Genomic DNA, 22,576 nt, shown 5'->3' on the forward strand with positions numbered 1-22,576 from the left:
CACGAAAATATCTGAACTTTGACCGAATTTTCAGTTGAGCATACTGAACTTTGCGGGGTCCTATTATCCCCTAGACTTTTTAAAGTGGATTTAATTCTCCTCCAAAACTCTATACCCAGATTCGACGCTGGCGCGTGTAATACATGCATCAAATCTCATTTTTACACGTGTATTGTTACACGCGCCACCTCATATTTACATGTGTCCAAGTGGTCAGATATATGACATGAAAATATGAAGAAAAAAAAAAGGTCTAGAGGTAATAGGACCCCCCCCCCCCCCCGCCGCGCAAAGTTCAGCATATTCAACTGAAAATCCGATCAAAGTTTGAGATATTTTCGTGGATATTATCCCAATCAGATACTCTTTGACTATGAATTGATTTTTCCTTTTTTCTGTATTCATATAATTTTGACTATAAACTTTATGTGTTACTCTATTTCTTCAAACTTTTTTCACATAAGAAATTGCTAAAAACACCTTTATTAATAATACAAATGAGATAAACTTTGACTAGATTTTTCTTTTGTATCTAAGATTTTTCTTTTGTATCTATATAATTTTGACTATAAATTTTTTTTTTTTGACATAAATTAAATAAACTAGCAAACATCAAATACTAAACAATTTAAGCTGCCCTTATTCATCTGTTTAGATTGTCTTTCAATGTTTATCTTTACAATTTTTAGTCTGTGTAATTACTCTTATCTTTAATCATTTTAACAGATTGTTCTTGTATTTTTTGTTTCATTCTAACTAATCTTTGTATATGTAGGTCATGCATGTTTATTAATCATGCATGATATAAAAAATAAAAATAATGAAAGACGTACTTCCACAATTATTTTAAAATTTTATAATTTAAATTGATATATTTTTACTATTAGAGAACTTTTTTAACTTAGTATTGGTTTTTTCCAAAATATATCTTGTATTTATTATATTTTTAATGAGCCTGAAAAAACTCTTGTGACAATTACATTAGGATATGAAGTAAATAATTGTTAATTTAGTTGAATCCTAATCCAATTGCATATCATTTTGACATTTCCCATTCGTAATAATTATATTCTTTACCGGTTTTTTTCTCCCAAATGGTTACTCCAACTCAAATTCTTACTTATCTTCACCAATTTTAATCCAACTCAAATTAATATTCTTCTCAAAATTATATTGAAATAATGATATAAGAAATCGAAACAATTTATGAATAAAATTGGCTATATGATACTCTCTTTGTTTAATTTTACTTATTAGATTTTGATTTACGAGAGTTAATTTGATATCCCTTAGATTTAAATTGAATTTGAATTAATCAATGGTTTAAAATTTAAAATATTTAAAAATTATATGAAAGATTAAGTTGTAATACTTCTCATATTATTATAGTTCACGCAATTTAACTTTTAAAAAGCAAAATGCTACTGGTAAAAGTCAATCACGGAAATATAAATGAAATCTCGATCAAAGATCATATTTTTTGACTTTCGAAAAACAAAATGCAATGAGTAAAAGTCAATGAAGGAAATATAAAAGATATCTCATAATTAATTTTCTCAATTTAAGACCAAAATAACAAAACCATCAATGATCTAATCCGTTAATTAATTGGTTTAAATTGTTCCAACCAGTTAATTAATTAGTTTAAATTGTTTAAGAATGATTTATCACCCTTTGAAGAGTTAGTTATTAGTTCGTGTAATTGAGAGATTATTTTGCGCGGTTTCAACAAACTTTACCATAAACTAATAACAAGTCAAGATTTTTTTTATTTTTTTTAAAAACTAACTTACTAAAATCTTTTTTTCTAATGATACCAAATATTTCTCTACTTCCCTAAAATCTTCTTTTTTTTTTTTTTTACGTTGACTAAATTATATTGAGATTACAATTCATGAACTAATTTATTTTATAAGAATAAAATAAAACCAAACGAATAAAATAAAATTTGATATACATGATTAAACTTTGAAATAAAATTTATACCGTACTTAATAAATAATATAAATTTTTATAATTAATTAATATAAATTTTATTTCAAACTTAATCCTAATCACATTTCGTCTGTACCAATCGACTCCTACTGGTCTTCAATCAAGTAAATAAAGGCCCCACATTTACATAAAAGTGACGTGCCATTCAAGATTAATAATCATTACCCTAAAATTAAGGAATATTATATTTTTATCGAGTAGTATTTTTTATTTTATTTTATTTCTATATTAAAAGTAAATATTTTAATTTAATTATTCTTTGCGAATTAACTATGTAAAATAATATTAACTAAAATTTAAAGATCTAACTATACAAATAATAAAATATATTTTTAATTAAATTTCAGTTACGAGATGTGCCAAGTCAACGGTTGCGAAGAAATATGAAGAGAAAAGGAGTATATATTTTTTCATTTTACTAATTTTTTGGATAATTGTTGTGTAAATAAATGCTAATCGGTAATTAACTAGTTGTTCTCCTTTTAAAACTCTTCAACTACCTTCTATATAAAGCTCCTTATAATCTTCTCCATTCCTCCTCCTCTCTCTATATCTCTCTATCTTAATATACCTATACATACGCATATACATACATAAATTCTTTCTCTCTCTCTCTCTCTCTCTCTCTCTCTCTATTCAGTATCGCCATGGCAGTTAACGGCAGTGCTTCTTCCGGTTTGATCGTCAGCTTCGGTGAGATGTTGATCGATTTCGTTCCAACTGTCTCCGGCGTATCACTCGCCGAAGCTCCCGGATTTCTCAAAGCTCCCGGCGGTGCACCGGCGAACGTTGCAATTGCGGTGACGAGGCTTGGAGGGAAATCGGCTTTCGTAGGAAAGCTAGGTGATGATGAATTCGGGCACATGCTCGCTGGAATTCTGAAGCAGAATGGTGTACAGGCTGATGGAATCAATTTCGATACCGGAGCGAGGACGGCTTTGGCTTTCGTGACTCTACGCGCCGATGGAGAGCGTGAGTTTATGTTTTACAGAAATCCAAGTGCCGATATGTTGCTCAAGCCCGAGGAGTTGAATCTTGATCTTATTAGATCTGTAAGTTAATCAAATCTTTCTATTTTATTTTTAATTATTTGCCAACGCGCATTGGATTTTGTGATTAGTGCGTGTGTTCACGTGCCGTTTGCGGGATCTTGTTTTGGTTTGTATTGTTAGTGCTATAATAATGGAGGAAGCTGGTGAGTTTGTTTGTTGTCTGTTTTTGACTCAACTGTAGTTTAGTTTATGAATTAAATATAAATTGAAAAAGACGTAAAACTTATTTTTATTTTTAGGTGGGTTTGTTATTGTCGTCTCTTCTCGACTCAATTGTAGTTTTGTGAATCAATAAGAAAAGGACATACTAACATATATGATTATTTATTTACATGTTGCTAGGTGGTTATAATCATGTGCCCTTTCTTTGACTAATTGGATCAATGGTTATTTTATTTTTGATGATTAGATCTAATCCTTGTTACCCTAAATTATTTAGATCAAGTTTTCATAGGTTCGAATAAAACAAAATAGGTGTCATCACATGTAGCATTTCAATTTCAAGTGGAAAAGCTTAAAAAGGGTGATCCTTATCCACTTTTTAATTTGGTTTCTTTGTGAGAGACAGCTAGAATTTTGTCAATTAGGGATTCTGTTAGGAGCGGAGATTAGGGGAAAACAAGCGTACAACTTAAATCTAGTTTATGTCCTTTGGCGAGGTAACAATTTGCATGCAAATAAGGGGCATTGGATTAGTGACACGCAATTTTTCTTTTGAGAGTGGGTGTTGTCTTTTAGCCTAGCAAAGCCAACTTCCTGCCTTTCAGGTGTTGCAATCTGAAAGGGCTTTGCTTTGTCTCCATCTCCTTCGTATCATTATCACTCTTGCCTGTTTGTTTATGAATAAATAAATAGGAGGATCTTTTTTTAGAATTTTTGTTCATATTATTTGCTAGAAAACAAGTTGCTAATATGATGCTCCATTAATATTGTTGGATATTTTTCACGGAGTTGATTTGTTTGGAGTGAATTTAGTTGGATAAACCAGAAGTTACTGTCACATGGGGCCACATGAACTCGTGAAAGTCAAAAAGTGCATGTGACGATATATACATACTCGGAATAGTATCACCCAAGATCTTAGAGCAAAGAGTGCACCCAATGTTACCAATGGGGGTAGGTGGGGATAGTACACAGCTAAATTCGTGTCAGATGTCATTTTCATGGATTCATATAAGTCATTAATTATTGCCCATTTAGGTCTGTCCCACATTTAATTAATCAATGTAAGTAATTTGTCTTGAATTTCGTTCGGGAATTTGACCTTTGGTCCCTCAAGTTTGGTGGTGTAGTTACTTTTATCTGCTTAATATGCTTAATTTCATATTAGTTGATCCTTATTTTTTATTATAGTTTATTGTCTCTGAATAGTATATTTGTGGTATAGGCTAAGGTGTTCCACTACGGATCAATTAGTTTGATCGTGGAGCCATGCAGATCAGCACATTTGAAGGCAATGGAAGTAGCAAAGGAGGCAGGTGCATTGCTCTCTTATGACCCAAACCTCCGTTTGCCACTGTGGCCTTCAGCAGAGGAGGCAAAGAAGCAAATCAAGAGCATCTGGGACAAGGCTGATGTGATCAAGGTCAGCGATGTCGAGCTCGAATTCCTCACCGGAAATCCCAAGATTGATGATGAATCTGCCATGTCTTTATGGCATCCTAACTTGAAGCTCCTCTTGGTCACCCTTGGTGAAAAGGGTTGCAACTACTATACCAAGGTATATCTTTCAACCTTCCATTATTTTATTTGATTGCTTGTTATTGAATTCTCTAGTAGTAGATAGTGGGTGAGAAAGGGGTAGGTAGGTAAAAGGTTAGAAGAAATGAACCGACTGTTGTTTAATTTGTAATTAAATTGGTATCAAGTAGGCCAAGGAGGACCTACAACACATTGGTGTGCCTAATTTTACTTCTTCCACTTGATCTTTTGCCAAAAGTTTAGGACATAATTTTAGAGTATTCTTTACTTTTGGCGGTACTGCTAATTATAGTGTCCCCTCGTGGCCATTAAGGGCGCATACCTTTCTAATTGTCTTTTTTAATTAGAATCCGTGATTTCAATAATACTGACAAGGTTTGGTTGAATAGTTACTATGTAACCACTCAATTGTTTAACAGAGAAACTTGGAGTAGGCCATTCTCTAAAATAAAATACTCTCTATTTTTTTGACGAAAATTTGTAAATTGGTTATATAATAATTTGATGTGACGTTTTTTTTTTTTTTTTTTGGAGTAGAATTTCCGCGGCAGCGTTGGGGCATTCCATGTGAAGACTATTGACACCACTGGGGCTGGTGATTCTTTTGTTGGTGCACTTCTAACCAAGATTGTTGATGACCAAGCCATTATTCAGGTAAAATATATAATAACTGCCTTCTATAGTTGCTTTGCACTAATTAAGCTTTGGAGTAATACTAAATAACTAATTCGTGGGAAAAAAATGCAGGATGAAGCAAGGTTGAAGGAAGTACTAAGGTTTGCCTGTGCATGTGGAGCCATCACAACCACCAAGAAAGGAGCAATCCCAGCTCTGCCTACTGAAGCTGATGCCCTCACTTTGATCAAGGGTGGAGCATAGAGAGAACAAGATGATGATGTTACTACACTTTTAATTCTTTTTTCATGTCTATCCCCTTCATGAGCCTTTTTTTTTACTTTCAATTAATCAGTCTAGTAGCGGCTTTCCAATTTTCATTTTTAGGATTTGGGATCTCAAGACTTGCGCATAATGGCACTTAATAAACTAAGTTTTCTTCCTATAGATTTGTTGGTGGTACTTTAATTCTTACTGTGTTTTAAAGTTGTTTCTCCATTTCACAATCCCAGTAAGGTTGGGAATTTTGCAGTTTTCCTGAGAACTTCTGGCAATCTCATTGAGGCCATTGTTCCCTCAAACTATACGTTTTGTGGTTATGTTCATCAATCACTGAACTTTGCAGCTTAAGCCAAGACTCTTGACTCATGTAATAATCTGCCTAACCCTGAGCCGCGCCACAGCCCCCCAGGGGGCTGCCGGTCGATTTTCAGCCCCAACCGTGCCCCCGGGTATAGAGTAACAAGCTCAAGACTTCTAAATCAATTGCTCTTACACATCTAGGTATAAGGAAGTAGAGAAATTGCGCATGAATGCCAAGAATATTTGTCCCTGAGACTCGAGGGGGGTACCAGGATAACTCATATAATGAATAAAATATTGAAATTGGATTGATTTATCAGATTTGCAGTTTGGGACTAAAAAGATGTGGCAGTTCTCATAACAAAAGAAGGTTACACTAGCTCAAGAAAAGTAAACATATAAGCAAGATAAGGAATATCTTAAGCTGAACAATTTTTCTTCTACTTACTGCACATCTGTTAACAGAAAGAGTGCACTGATCAAGTACTAAACACAAGCACACACATATACTTTAACTACGAACTTCTAGAAGTTGGGAGTTCAACCAAGATCTGGGACTGTAAAATACTCATCTTCATCTGGCATTTCAATTCTCAGCTTCTTGTAAGGCATGTTATATTTGGTTGGCCTGTAAATATTTGTGTTGTTCGACTGAGGTGCCGATAGCTCAGGTACTTCAGCCGCTGTTTGTTCACCAAAGAGATCAATGCCTCCCAACCACTCAAATTCACCAAGCTCAAGTAGCTCCTTCTGTATAAGTTGAAACAATCAAATAGTCAATACAGGCTATTCATTACATATTTAGATGATTAGATGGAAGAGACAAACGACACAGTAATACTGAATCAAGGGTCATCCCCAATTCCACAGATTAGACTTAACTCTAGCCAGCTTCATATCTATATGTAATGGTTATAGAATGCCTCCTATGTATCGAGAAATGTAAGGAAGTCGTCTTACATATTTGAGCGTTTCAAATTCAAGTTCAATGCTGCTTTACCGAGAAAATAGATAGCTTCTCATCTTAGAGAAGAATTCTACGCATCAATCCCCCAGCCACCCAAGTGGTGGAAAATATAGGGTACTTGCAAAATGTAAAAGGCATAAGTTTATTTTACCTTGTCACTCGACTCATAATCTGGAAATCCTAATAAATCATCGACAGGCCAAGATGGTGATGTGATACTGGACAATTGTTGTGGAGGCATTTTCAAGCCAACTTGTTGGGTATTCTGCTGAGGTGGTTGTGGCTCCAGTTGGCTTTTTACTGCATCCTTATTGCAGCTTGAGCTCAAGGCTACACGAATTCCTGTAGCTAGGAATCGCTGGTGGTTCTTAGCAAGGCTGCTGGCTGAATGAATTGCTTCGTCACAGTCCTTGCAAAAGAGAGCTCTATCCTCAACGCAGAAGATGAAGGCTGCTTTATCCTGCATACATGATAGTTCAAGGTATATGTAAGCAATAATGAAATCTCCCAAAAGCGGTCACAAAATTTCTGAAAGAACATTGATCTTTTACTTTCAATCTTTTTTCCCGGGTTTACATCATTTTGACAGGTATAACTGTGTACAGAAAGATCTCTTCTAGTTCTTGCTTCTCAGCGCCTTCCAAACTAGAATTATCACTCGACTTACATATGCATATTCCTATTCAAAGATAAGGTATAACTAGGCATCTGCAATAAGATAGATGTCGAATTCCATTTGAGGTTTCTGGTCCTTAAAAGGGTCGACACCATCATAGGTCACACTGTCAACAGATTTTTATTTTCAGTTAAAAACATAAACCTTTTGTTTCCAACTTTGAAACTCGGTGGATAACAAGTCCTCTCATCTATTTTAACCCACGTAAACACTAGGCTTAGCTTCCTAAATCCTAGTGGAGCACAAACTTGTGGCGTGCGCCTATAACACATTCTGTGTTGTACTACCTTTGATGTTGATTGTTGAACCAAATCCCTCTGACAATTGAAAACAGGAACTACCCAATAGCCATGAAACCATTTCACTCTGTCCAATCCACACCTAAAACTTTTTCTTGTTTGTGATACACTTAAAAGTTATGGCACGAGATTTAAGTTATACGGTCTGGAAAGCCTCCATCGCATCGCTCCCTCATTATCTTTTTTCTTTGGCAAGAATTTCATTATCATACTCCTCCCGATTCATTTTGTGCCTAGTTTGACTATCCAAGAAGTTCAAGAAAGTAAAGAGAGACTTTTGAATCGTATTACCTTAACTAAAGTGCTCTTAAACGTCACTTATGATATAAGAGTCACTGCTAACTTTAAAAAAGTTGCTCTTTTTCTTTTGTAAAGATACTAAAAGGGCAGTCCGGTGCACTAAAGCCCCGCTATGCACAGGGTCCGGGGAAGGGGCCCACACAAGGGTGTATTGTACGCGGTCTTACTTTGCATTTATGCAAGAGGCTGTTTTCAAAGCTTGAACCCGTGACCTCACGGTCACATGACAACAACTTTACTAAAACACATAAATTACAACGGAGGAAGTAATAAATACTATGGATAGAAGTGCAAAATTAATGGTCATGTGAAATGTTGCTAGTTCCTTAGCCTGTAATAAAATAAGCAAGAAGTCTAATCAAAGGAACATATAAAGTAAATTTCTCACTAATCAAGTTACCAACTTAGCAGTACAATTGACATAATAACACAAAAAAGGGGCTCCCTTACTTGGCAAATATCACAAGGAGGAAGCTTATTGGATAGGCACTGAAGATGTAGCCTCTGATGCTTACTTGCCAATTTATTAGCAGCATGAACTTCTATATCACATTTTGCACACAAAGCTGCCTCATCTGCACAGCAAATCACAGTAGCTTGTGCTTTCTCACACACATCACACTGAATCTTCATCTCTTTTACTATATATATACACCAATATATCTCAATCTTCAGACATACCCTTTTTGAGTTTTACACAAGATTTCAAAACATAACACAAAATCAAGAAACCCCAAGTAGGCAATCAGTCCACTCAACCAAAGAAAAACACTTTCAAGAATCTCCAAACAGAAAAAAATCTTGGGAACAAGAGAGGGCATAAGAAGAAAACTTGTTTAGACAGTGAGATGAGTGGAGGAAAATTCAAGAAAAGGTGGTTGTATAGATAAGGGGACTTGGATTTGCGTATAAAATACTTGATGATTATTGAGACAACACAGTGTTTGTTGGGGTCCAGTTGGTGTGTTTATGTGTGGCTATTGGATTGCCGTTTAATATTTTAGTGGCTATCAATATTTGCAGCTTTCTTTATTCTTATTGCCTTCCTGGACCTTGATGGTGGGAGAATACCACAATCACACGTATTTTGTATTTTTCTATATACGTGAACTCATAATCAAAATAAGCCAATAAATAAAAATAATAATTAAAATAGGTCATCTATTTAAAAAATTATCGAAAGAAAGAGGTGGTTTGTTTCTTTATTAGTATTTTTTTTTTTGGTTTCACATCCGATACTCGTATTGGAGTCCGACTAATCCGAATTCACACCGGGTAGGGCCCCATTCGAGGGGCATCGCTCCCAATAGAGTTTTCTCCATACCTAGGGTCAACCTCTCAACCTCTGATTAAGGGTTAAACAGCCTCATTCGCTGCACCACGATCCATGCTAATGCTAGTATTATTTTTATTGTGTTAGCATTATTATCTTATTTTCAATTTTTATTTTTGTTGTTGTTTTTATTGCTTCAATTTTTTCTTTACCGTGACATTTAGTTTGCATTTGCTTCAGAATGTTGTGCAAAATAATTCTCTCGATTTGAGTGTCCATGAGAAACATTCTCTCTTCAGACTCCATACCCTCCTCAAAATTCACTAATAACACTGTGACACAAATACTATTATTGTTTAGATAATTTATAATCATTCAAATATTTGTAATTCATTTTAAATTACAAATTTCAAATAATTTATTTTAACCTAAAAATTTATGTCTACTCAAACATCTTTACACAAATTAAAATTGAGAAAATAAATTTTTAAATATATATACATGGTGTGTGCTAATATAATTAAATTCAATTAAATCATGATCATTTTTAAATAAGGAAAATAGAAAGATTGTTTTGATAAAATTATTATTTTTCAACCGCTTAGTGCGCTAATAGAGGAACGGAGAATTAGTCTCACGACTGCCAGCTGTGGAAATACCTTGGGAAACAAAAAAAAATTATTTCAAGCCATAAAATTTATTGTGTCTTAAGAAATTTAATTTCCAAATTCTATTTAATGTGTAGAATTACTTTCTTCCAGAATAGAACAAATTTACATGTCATTATAGTAGTCATACCTCAAATGTCAACAACTTCATTAAATTTAAAGATGATCACAAATCACATAAAAACTCTATTTTTATTTGTAAGAAAAAATGTCAAAATTCGCGATCAAAATTGAGGCAAGGCCCCTGCATTTAAAATCGTGCAAAAAATATCTGTTCAAAAATGGTGCCTTCAATAAAAGACCACGTGTCTTTTCGGAAGGATAAATAAATAAAATCATCAACTCACAAAAATTAAATAATTTTTTTTTAAAAAAAATTTACCTGAAATTGAGTTGAACGAGCACAATAACGGCACAAGGTTTATTTTCTTCTCAAAGGTTTGGAAATTATATATATATTTTTTTATATATATAAATACAAAAAGAATTCTTTTTCTAATCAACAAGGAAATATAATAATTTTCTTTCAAATTTTCATTCTTCACCATGTCTTTTCCTTCAATTATTTTTTCACCCTGCCTTAAACCCAACAATAAATTATTGTTGATATTTCAGATAATTATGGTGTTTCAACTAGCTTGTAGCTGGTCGACTAATTAATGAGATGTCTGCTATCTCCCATCAATAATGAGTATCGGGTAACTTTTTTCACTAAAGTTAGAATAGATGGGAAAAAACCGTCTAGTGTTGTTGCTGCTGCTGCTGCTGAGAATTGAATTTTAAACCTTATAATACTCAATCCCCGTTATTAACCACTAGGACACATCCTTGAATTCCGTCATCGGCCGTGCGGTTACAAGTGAAATGTGTCTGTCCCATTTGAGAAAAGTTGGTCCTTTGATGAGTGATGACACTAGATGAGTTGTATGTGTAGCTGGATTGAAGTGTCACTTCCTCTTCACTAAATTCATTCAATTCTGGTGTTCCATACTTAGTACATTGGCTAACAATGGTCAAGATCATTCTTGTATAGTTGTTTTTTCATGGCCATGATGATGATCCAAATTGTGTAGTTGGAAATTATCTTTCGCATTAAAGTTTGGCTGTTATCGAGATCCTTCTAAGCCATATTTTGATTCCACGTGTTCAATTGTCATGAAAAGAGTATACAACTTACATCGAAAATATCTTCAATCTTCTTCAATTCGAGCATTATGTCCATTTGACGTGACGATATTTGATTGGGTTTAAAGTTTAACTAGGTAAATAAGTAATAATATTAAGCTTTTATTCGGAGATGGACGTAAAATTCAACGTTTATGAGTTCCTATAATAATCTCATCTAGTTAATATATAATAACTAGATGTGCAAACACGGGCTCAATAATAAAATATGTGGATTATAATTTTTAAGTTTTAGGATTTATCTTGAAGTAGAAAGTTTGAGTAGTACAATATTTTTCATTAGTATAATTGAGCTAAGGGGATCACAATTGAAACCTTTTTTTAACCTTCTTGTCGAATTTTGCGATCAGAAATATAAAGAAAGAAAAGAGGCGTAAATCTGATGAAATAGCTTAAATCAAAAATCCAGCAGATTATTTATTTTCAATATCGCAAAGATTAAGAATCATGCAAATCTACCCAATAAAGAGAATACACACCTTAGATTCACTATTATTTTGTTTAATTATTATTTTTAACACAAGAAAAGAGTGTTGTTTTTTAATAGAGAAAGAAGAGTTGAGATTTTCTTTATTTTATTTTTAAAACAGAGAAATATTAATTAATATTGAGGAACTGTAAAAAGTTGAAAAAGATGGTTACACATATTTGATAGAAAATTTGCTAATGTTAAGAAAGTGCAAAGTGTTTGGTACCAAATTTGTGATAGATACACGTTTTTTGTACCTAAATTTACTTTATTTATATTTAAATTAGTTTGTAAAAATCTTTTGCAAATAATCTTTATACTTCTTTTCTTTAAAATATAATAATAAAATTTACTCATGTTTTATTTTTCTCACACTTTACTGCATACATTTTATCCACTTTAAATTTTATTATGCCATTTTACCCTCTTTAAACATCACTATATATTAAAATCACGATTGAAGCAGCTAAAGCAGAAATCAGTCAATTTTAAATTTTTTTTGGGTTAATTATTGTTATTTAAAGTACTTTTTATTTTATTTTCAAATAATATATGTTGCTTTATATCTTCTTCTGTCACGTCCCAATTTATGTGGCACTAATATAATTTTGATAGTCAGTCAAATATTTTATGTTGACATATCATTTTGTTATTCTTATTTTTCTAATACATAAATGACTTATAATAAAGAGTGATATAGTAAAATCATCGTTCGAAAGATGAAAATTTAATTTAAATATTAAGAGTTAATTTCGAATTTTATGTCTATTTTATTTTTCATTAACTATTAATTATTAGAGGACTCATAATAATTAATTAAGAGCGATTGATTATGTTATTACTACAAAATTAATATAATTTTATCATATCCAATCGTAGCAATCATTGATAATTCACCGAAATAGTATATTAATTAAATACGAAATGTTATATTGGCATATCCAAAATATAATATTATTAAACATTATTGGATAGTGCATTATATTTATCTTTCACAATAATAAAATTTTACTATATATTTTTCGTTATTTCTTTTTAACTTGATACATATTGACCCAACACAAACTTCAAAGAAAATATTCATTAGAAATTTATTTTATTAAATTAAATTTATTAATTTTGTACTTTAAAAATTTAAAGTTAAGTTTAAATATTAGTATTTCTATATAAGAAAAAAATAATTTTAAAATTTAAATTTACTAAAATAAATAAATAAGCAAATAAAAATATTAATTTTCAATATAAAAGTCAATTAAAATAACAAAATTGATTTACTTTAAATATTTAGTTTCAATTAATTAAGATAATTTTTTATTTTGTTATGGTTTTTGTTGCACCGATAAAATTTTGAGAGTTGAATAGAACTTTTATCTATTTTTAAAAAAATATTTTAACTTGGTAATTATTGCGATTTATAATAATTTTTATGTAATTATCAAATAATATATTTACTCCTTTTGTCTCAATTTATTACGCTTCGATACAATTTTGAGACTCAACTAAAATTTTTATATATCTTTTAAATATTTAAGCTATTAATTATATGATTTGCAGTTTTTGTCTTTTATCTCAATTTATGTGGCATTGCTAAAATAATGAGAGTCAATAAAATTTTTATATGTCTTTTAAATATTTTAAGTTATTAATTATTGTGATTTGTGGTAACAAATTAGTTTTGAATATGACAGTCAATTAAATAAATAAATAAAATTTACTTTCAATATGTAGTTATAGTTAATTAATATAAATTAATAGAATATATTAAATAATTAAATCATTATGATGAAATACTAGAATTATTATATATTGAGGTATGCTATATAATTAAATGAGAATAGAGCGGTTTTTTGGTAATTTCATGAGAGGCGGTTTTTTGGTTTGGTCATGGGATGGAAATGATATAACTAATTTCTCTAGGGGTAATTTGGTCATTACAATAAATTATAAGCTCAATTCAATTATTTTTTGTGCTTTGAATTTGGAACTTCATCAAAAGTTTGAACAAAAACCCATTATTTTCTCTTCCTTTACTCCTACTTAATTATATACCATATCCCAATATATAATAATTTTATTATTTCATCATAATGATTTAAATATTTAATATATTCTATTAATTAATACTTTTTATATAATTTTTTTTTGAATAATATATGCTACTCTCTTTGTCCAGAGTTTTGTGTCGACTATAGCCAATTATATTTTTAAAATAATTTAAATTTTTTATCATTGTAATTTATAATATTTTTTCTATTTCAACTTATGTGGAACAATGCTTAAATAATCATAATAATTAATTAGGGGTGATATAGTAAAACGTAATTAGTATTATTTATTATTTTTATTATGTATATGTGTTGATTCAAGAAAATTTGGAAACATTTAGAAATGTGTTGAATGTTACAGATGTTAATAATCCATTTGGTGCTTCTTGATTTCTCTATATTTGTCTCTTTTGTGTTTTTACTCTTTTGCCCTTTAAATACGTTACTCTTCTTGTCCAAATTTTTATGGCATTGATAGTCAATTATATTTTTAAAATAATTTAATTTTTTAATTATTGTGATTTATAATACTTTTCTTCTATTCCAATTTCAGTGATACTAATATAATTTCAAAAGTCGATCAAATATTTTATAGCTTTTAAATCTTTTAAGTTGTTAATTATTGTGATTTCTAGTATTTTTCATGTAATTTTTTTGAAATATATAACATATTAAATTGTTCTTAGATATTTTAACTTGTTAACTATTGTAATTTATAATAGTTTTTATATAATTTTTTTTCGAATAACATATGCTACTCTCCTTGTCCATAGTTTTGTGTCGACGTTAGCCAATTATATTTTTAAAATAATTTAAATTTTTTATCATTATAATTTATAATATTTTTTCTATTTCAACTTATGTGGCACAATGCTTAAATGACCATAATAATTAATTAGGGGTGATATAGCAAAATGTAATTATTATTATTTATTATTTTCATTATGTGTATGTGTTGATTTAAGAAGAATTGAAAACATTTAGAAATGTGTTGAATGTTACAAATGCTAATAATCCATTTGTAACATTTGGTGCTTCTTGATTTCTCAACATTTATCTCTTATGTGTTTTTACTCTTTTGCCCTTTGAGTATATGTAGCAATTTTTATTTTCTTTTTAAAATGTCATGAAAATTTTACTCTTTTGCCCTTTGAATACGTTTCTCTTCTTGTCCAAATTTTTGTGGCATTGATAATCAATTATATTTTAAAAATAATTTAAATTTTTAATTATTGTGATTTATAATACTTTTCTTCTATTCCATTTTCAGTGACACTAATATAATTTCAAGAGTTGACCAAATATTTTTTATCTTTTAAATCTTTTAAGTTGTTAATTATTGTGATTTCTAGTATTTTTCATGTAATTTTTTGAAATATATAATATATTAAATTGTTCTTAGATATTTTAACTTGTTAACTATTGTAATTTATAATAGTTTTTATATAATTTTTTTTGAATAGTATATGCTACTCTCCTTGTCCATAATTTTGTGTCGACGTTAGCCAATTATATTTTTTAAATAATTTAAATTTTTTATCATTATAATTTATAATATTTTTTCTATTTCAACTTATGTGGCACAGTGCTTAAATGACCATAATAATTAATTAGGGGTGATATAGTAAAATTACGATTGAATCAGAGATGTCATAAATGTCTGCTTTATTTTTTACTTAAATATTATTAATTTTTTAATATATAAATAACTAACAATAATTAATTAAGAACAGTATAGTAATTAATTAGGAGTGATATGGTACAATTACTGTTGAAGCAGACATGTCATAAATATCTATTTTATTTTTTAATTAATATTATTAATTTTTTAATATATAAAAATTATAATAATTAATTAGGTGTGATATAATAATTAGTTAGAGGTAATATAGTACAATTACGGTCAAGCAGACATGTCATAAATATTTATTTGATTTTTTAATTAAATATTATAAATTTTTAATATATAAATAATTTATAATAATTAATCATATGTGGACTCCATCATATTCAATAGGAGTAGCATCAATGACAAAGTGGTAATTTATTGGAATAACATGAGTTGTAATTAATTCAAAATGGAAAGACTTTTCTTGTAGTTGTTGATAAGGTCCAAACATTAAAACACAAAATACAATTTTCCTAAACAAACTAATCTTGCAAAAATTTTATAGACCTTAGTATTCTAAAATTTTGTTTTAATACGCATAAGCTAACATGTCAAAACCATCATTTCTAATATATATATATATATATATATATATATATATATATATATAAACTCAGACTCCAGCTCAGAGTTCTCCATCTCCTCAAAAAATAGATGAGAAGGGTGTGCATTTCCCCCTAATTGCTCAGAAATCCACTGTACCGAATGTTGGTACAGATAGTCCGGTTCAAACGGTGACCGGTAAAGACAAATCAAATCCGTTAATGGCTGTCACTTTGCCAAAAAGTGAGGATGAAGGGTGTTCTTCATCAAAAGCTAAATTAACAAAGGGTATAGTCTTTTTCGATATTTGTTAAGCATTCATGTCCTTCTGCATTAAACAGAGTATAATTTCTAACTTCTTCTAGGTTTTCTTTTATATTTTTGTTTTGGTTTTCTTTTATATTTTTGTTTTCTTTTGACAGGTTGCTGTTTTGGCATTGATTGTTTTGGCAATTGTCGCAACATGGTTCTGGAAGCAATCTTGTTTTATTTGTGTTTAGTGTTCTATATACCGTTGGCAATGTTACTGTTTGTACTGGTGTATAAGTTAGATTTTTAAAGAGCATTATTCCATCTCTTGTTAAGAGACATCCTCCTTGATTCTGTATACAAAATCTTAGTCCTATAACAAAATCTGATCCTATATTTAAATCTCGTGCTAATATTTTATTAACATTGTAAACTGGGTTATAGAATTTATTGCATGTATTTAAAAAACTTATTTGTGCTTTCTCTATGTAATAATTATAGATATTTTGTGATCTATCAATTTGAGTGGCTATTATAGGTCTTTCAAGTACTTTTAGTAAATGTTCCGGTACTATTTCTTTATTGATTAAACAACTAGTACATCCGGGATCTACTAATGCTAGAGTTTCTATTTCTACATCTTTTATTTTAATTTTTACTAAAACTTTTATAGTAGAGAATTCTTTATCTTCGTTGCATATTAGACTAGTATCATTTTTTTCTAAATTCATAAGTTCCGCTTCTAGTTTTTCTAAATGTACCGCCTCTTGTGTATCTGTTTCTTCTATGGCGAATTTGATTTTTCCTTTTTCTAGGATAGCTAGTCTTTGTTCTAGATCATTTAATCGGGTTTCTAAAGTTGATACCCTTAGGTTTAGGATTTGATTGTTCATATATTTTTGTCCGTTATTTATCTCTGATTCTACTTTTATTTTTAGAGTGTTTTCTATACAATTTATACACGCTTCTAAGTAACATTTTTTACATTTAGCTCTATTGTCTTTGCTGGGATACCAATTACACATACGACATCTATTGCTGTCTAGGCCTTTGTTTCTTTGGAATTCATGTACACATTCTTGAGTAACATTCATTAAATTATTTATTACTAGGTTGTTTAAATCTAAATCCTCTATCTCTTGTCCAAAACAGTTGTATATTTCAATAGAAACAAATCTTTCAATAAAATAGAAAACAGTGGTTAAACAGTTTCAATAAAAACAGTAAAACAGTGGTATATTTCAAATTTTCAGTGAATAATGATCGATTTTTTAGTATATCAGTTTGTAAAACCTACTGAGTACTCCCTCTTTCCTACTGTTTCTTCATGTCTATTATTCTTATCGTTTATATTTTCTCCAGAGTTTTTTCTTTTTTTACTTTACCCTGTTCATCTCTTCCTCTTAATCTATGTTCTTAACATCATACTTCTTTAACCACACCCCGAAAAGTTTTGGTCTAGCAGCTAACACTCGTCCTTTGTCTATTTTGTAGACCTATTGGACTATCAAGGCCAGAATTCCTAAGAATTTACAGGTTAATCCATCGTTGGTATTAAGAAATTAAGAGGCTAACCATATATTAAGGGTAAGGATTTTTATAGATAATTTAATTTACATGATTTACAAAAACTATGTAAAATAACTTTAAACATGGATATAAGAACATGAGTATAAATATTTTTGTGGGGAAAATATGTAAATAAGAACTTATATGAAGTAACTAGGAGAGAGGTTTCCCTTTCGGGAACACCCTTAAGATTTGAATAGAAAACTTGAAGCCTTTATTTAAATCACAATGATACAAAGTTTATACAAGAAAGACTGGCTTGGATAAGTTTTTTGGGAGGAAGAGTGTAAACATTTCAAGGTTTTAACCAATTAAAACGAATTGAATTAACTCCTAAACAAGAAAGAAAAAATATAATAAGAAAACCACAAAAATGGACTTTCTATCAAATAGACGGAGAACCATCGAAAATAACGAAAGACAAGGAGAAGAAAGACACAGAATAAGTTTTTTCAGAAAATAGAATAGGAAATAATAATATATTATCTAGAATATGTAGAAGACAACCTAACATAGAGCAGAACCAAGAACTTAACGAAATAATAGATGTAGACAAAGACTTACAAATTTTCCAACAACATCAATTAAAATTATTAAATCCTAAAACACTATATAACGCCGGATATTTTTCTACAGACAATCAGTTATATAGACATTATAGAGAAGACTTTAAAGAAGACTTTAATATCTAAGAGAAAGAACGAAACAATAGAGACAATAATTAAATAGACGCTAGACAGATTCTTCAGCAACCAGACACAAGATAAATACATGAATAGACAACCAGACGAACAGCGAGACAGGGTTGTGCCAGAGATAAATAATACAGATAATAATTCAGCAAGATCAGACGAGGAAGATAGTATTGCACAATTCCAGGATGCCCAGGATCCATATGAAGACGACGACTCAGTCATGAGTTTCGAATCCATTGCCCTGCACAACTTGGATACATAAAGATAATCTACAGTTTCCACAGTTTGTATTATTAGCTAGCATAGTCAAGTGGGGATCCCTACTTTATGTCTTGTAATAGTCAGAGTGCTTCCTTTATCACTACTTTTCAAAAGAAAGAAAAACTGTTGAAGCACGCGTCAAAATAAGTTTGAAAGAAAATTAATAACGCATGTGACGATGGGGCTCAAAGAGTACCGGGTTTCTAAGTATTTATACATTGTTTCCGTATCTATTTCCGTATAATGTCTTAAGTAATCTGCAGCGACTATTCCTTTCCATAAGTCTATCACTGTATCCCACATTTGGGGATCATGTGCTGCTATATTCAGAATTTTACCTTTACTTCCTCCTTCTTGTAGTTTAATTGGTTCTTCTATTGGCATTCTTTTACCTACTGGTTTCATATGATCTCCCCTAAGTTCTGTATCTGGGTTTATCCTAATTGCTGGTCTTCTAGATACATTACCGGTACTATAATCTATTGGTTGGGGATTAGGGTTTGTTTGTTGGAATGGGCTAGGACTTGAGGAGCTAGTTGGTTCTAATTCTGCCAGTTCTTTATAACTGATAGTAGAACTACTTAATATAGAGATTGTGTCTTCATTTTTGCTTTCAAAGATTGATTTGTTATTTCTATATCCTAAATTATCATTTCTCTCTAAGCAGTTTTTAAAATGTTCTACACATTCTTCGATTTTCATATCGTCTTTTTGACATCCTTTACATTTAAAAGTTATATATTTATATTCTTCCGCTAAACTTTCAACCTGTTCTATGGCCATGTCTACTTCATATCCTTCTTATAGTACTTCTATATTCATAAACTCGCTTTCTGTTTCGATATTACTCTCTGTTTCATCATCGTCTAAATTTCTTTTAGTTGCATAATTATAATCGGTAAACCTGACCGAAGTTTCTCCTTTACTTGTAGTATATAATAAATGAGAGTCTGGAGTAAAAATTTTTGGTTTAGTAAATTTGTTTAAATTCCATTCTAAACCTGCATATATTTCGGGATCTATTTTTATTGGTTTTATTAAACTTATACCTTTGTTTCCCATTATTTCAACTACATCATTTACTTTTAGTTTAAATTTTGTATTACTACTTAAAGTTAATTTTCCAATAAAACCTATGCACATTAATAAATTATTTCCACTATTCATTTCTTCGTATCCTTTAGTTTGAATTCCTATTTTAATATTTTTTCCAAATTCGATTAAGTTCATTAGGAAGTCTGGACTTATATAAAATATTCCTCCATTATTTGTCATATCTACTTCTGTTAATCCTATTATTAACTTCTTAATGTCTGACCATCAATCATCATATATTGTTATTAATACTTTGGATCCTAGATTTTTTCTAGTTAGACCTTTTATTCTATAACAATTAAACCCATATGCATTAACACCATTCTATTATTTTTTAGATGTCTTAAGGAATTAGCATTTACCAAATCTAGTATTTTAAAGTCCTCTCCTATAGCAGTTATTTGTTCTTCTCTATAATGTCTATATAACTGATTGTCTGTAGAAAAATATCCGGCTTTATATAGTGTTTTAGGATTTAATAATTTTAATTGATGTTGTTGAAAAATTTGTAAGTCTTTGTCTACATCTATTATTTCGTTAAGTTCTTGGTTCTGCTCTATGTTAGGTTGTCTTCTACATATTCTAGATAATATATTATTATTTCCTATTCTATTTTCTGAAAAACTTATTCTGTGTCTTTCTTCTCCTTGTCTTTCGTTATTTTCGATGGTTCTCCGTCTATTTGATAAAAAGTCCATTTTTGTGGTTTTCTTATTATATTTTTTCTTTCTTGTTTAGGAGTTAATTCAATTCGTTTTAATTGGTTAATAAGTTCGTCTATTTCGATGTTATTTTTTGGTTGGACTTTTTTGTTTATTAAGATGTCTATTTTCTTATGTAGTTCGGGTAATTCTGGTTTTTCTTGGAGGGGCTTTTTAATGAGAGATGATATAATAAAATCACGATTGAATATATTAGAAAAAAATTAAATTAGGTGAAATTGTAATAACAAATAAGAAAGAAAGTAAACTATAAGTTTTTTTAAATAATTTAAATTTTTAATTATAGTGTAAAACTTTTTCTACTCCAATTTAAGTGACATGATACTTAGATGACCATAATAATTAATTAGAGATGATATAGTAAAATCACGATTGAATATATTAGGAAAAAATTTAAATTAGGTGAAAATGTAATAACAAATAAGAAAGAAAGTAAATCATATGTTTGATATGAAATAAATAAATATAAAATTTATTTAATTACATCAATTATAATTAATTTTTACAATAAATTATCATCCTACTAATCAATTTACTTAAATATATTTGAAATAATTTTATACATAAAAATAAAAAAGATAAATAAGATTGAAAAATAAATGGAAGATAGAGGGCCCACATGTATGGAAATATGTGATGACATTATGATAAATTTCTTCAATGACATTGCTTGTAATAAAAGAAAAAATAATGGGTTTTCGTTCAAACTTTTGATGAAGTTCCAAAGTCAAAGTATAAAAAATAATTGAATTGAGCTTATAATTTATTGTAATGACCAAATTACCCATAGAGAAATTTGTTATGTCATTTCCATCCCATGACCAAACCAACTCTTCTATAATATAGAAATAATTGAATTTACTGTTAAATGTATAGATATTTAACGAATTATATTTTTTAATACATATAAAAGTTCTTAATAAAAAGTAAAAATTACCAACATGGGTTGTGGTGTAGCGGATGAGGCTATTCCACCCTTAATCAAAGGTCGAGGTTCGACCATGGGTATGTAGAAAACTTTGTTGGGAGCGCTACCCCTGAGTGGGACCCTATCCGGCGCGAATTCGGATTAGTCAGACTCCAATGCGGGTACCGGACACCGAATGAACCCCCCCCCCCCCCCCAAAAAAAAAAAGTAAAAATTAAACTACTGTGTCAACTCACATGTTACATTTGGATCCGCTTCCATTCTTATTATAGGTGGTGCAATATCTTCTAATTTGGAGTCACAATAGTGCATCTATATGCTAAACATGAGATAGAGCAATCAAAAAATTCCAATCCTCCTTTATATGATCCTTTATAATGGACAAATGTGTCTAATTGATACAAGTCAAATCAGCGTTAGTCTTTTAAGGATTATAATTTAAGATCGATATAAAGGAATTCAAGCCATGATTATCTCAAGGATGCATGGACACGTTTGGGGGACCCTTTTCAAGCTCACAACAGTTTAATACCACGTGTGGAGGATAGCTTGGAACCAAGAGCCAAAATCGCCTCAAGACTTCTATTAGAAAGCATGCATGGGAACTACAAACACTTCAAGGATTATTGATGAAGTTAGATGTATTTCAAACCATCTTGATACCAAACTATTTAGCAGCAATAATACTAATATTCGTTCCTTTGTTTCAATCTGCCATGAAAATGCTTTCTGCTTTAATTTTTTTTCACCATTAACACCATTATTTCAAACCTTCTCAAATGCTCCAATAAGCACACGACGAGGAAGTGATAAATTGTCATAAGTTATTTAGTATCACAAATTGGATGTAGTCATCTGAAAAAATTAAATAAAAGTAAAAAAAAAAATTAATGAAGGGATGGAGGGGTTAATGGAGCTTAGTAATGGTGTTTTTGAAAAAAAAAATTTAACCTAAATGAAGAAGATGAAAAAACGGGGTGGGGTGGGGGTGGAGGATATGAAGAAGATGAAGAAATGG

At 30.2% G+C, this 22,576-nt stretch overlaps 3 protein-coding genes across 3 annotated transcripts in view; 2 read left to right on the forward strand and 1 right to left on the reverse strand.

Moving 5' to 3' along the window:
• The window catches only part of LOC107873868, a 42,495-nt gene that overhangs the window by 7,842 nt on the left and 12,077 nt on the right, over positions 1-22,576 (forward strand). The gene's annotated exons all lie outside the window — the stretch shown is intronic.
• Positions 2,362-5,810, forward strand: LOC107875763 (fructokinase-2). Its single transcript, XM_016722598.2, has 4 exons — positions 2,362-3,047; positions 4,435-4,767; positions 5,286-5,402; positions 5,496-5,810. The coding sequence occupies exons 1-4, from the start codon at positions 2,643-2,645 to the stop codon at positions 5,625-5,627; spliced, it is 987 nt and encodes a 328-aa protein (XP_016578084.1). The 5' UTR covers positions 2,362-2,642; the 3' UTR covers positions 5,628-5,810.
• Positions 6,232-9,248, reverse strand: LOC107875764 (B-box zinc finger protein 24). Its single transcript, XM_016722599.2, has 3 exons — positions 8,638-9,248; positions 7,064-7,372; positions 6,232-6,695 (listed from the first exon to the last, which is right to left on the reverse strand). Exons 1-3 carry the CDS (start codon positions 8,818-8,820, stop codon positions 6,486-6,488), a joined length of 702 nt encoding a protein of 233 aa, XP_016578085.2. The 5' UTR covers positions 8,821-9,248; the 3' UTR covers positions 6,232-6,485.

The sequence above is a fragment of the Capsicum annuum genome, chromosome 6, assembly GCF_002878395.1.
Source record: "Capsicum annuum cultivar UCD-10X-F1 chromosome 6, UCD10Xv1.1, whole genome shotgun sequence".
Taxonomy (NCBI): Eukaryota; Viridiplantae; Streptophyta; class Magnoliopsida; order Solanales; family Solanaceae; genus Capsicum; species Capsicum annuum.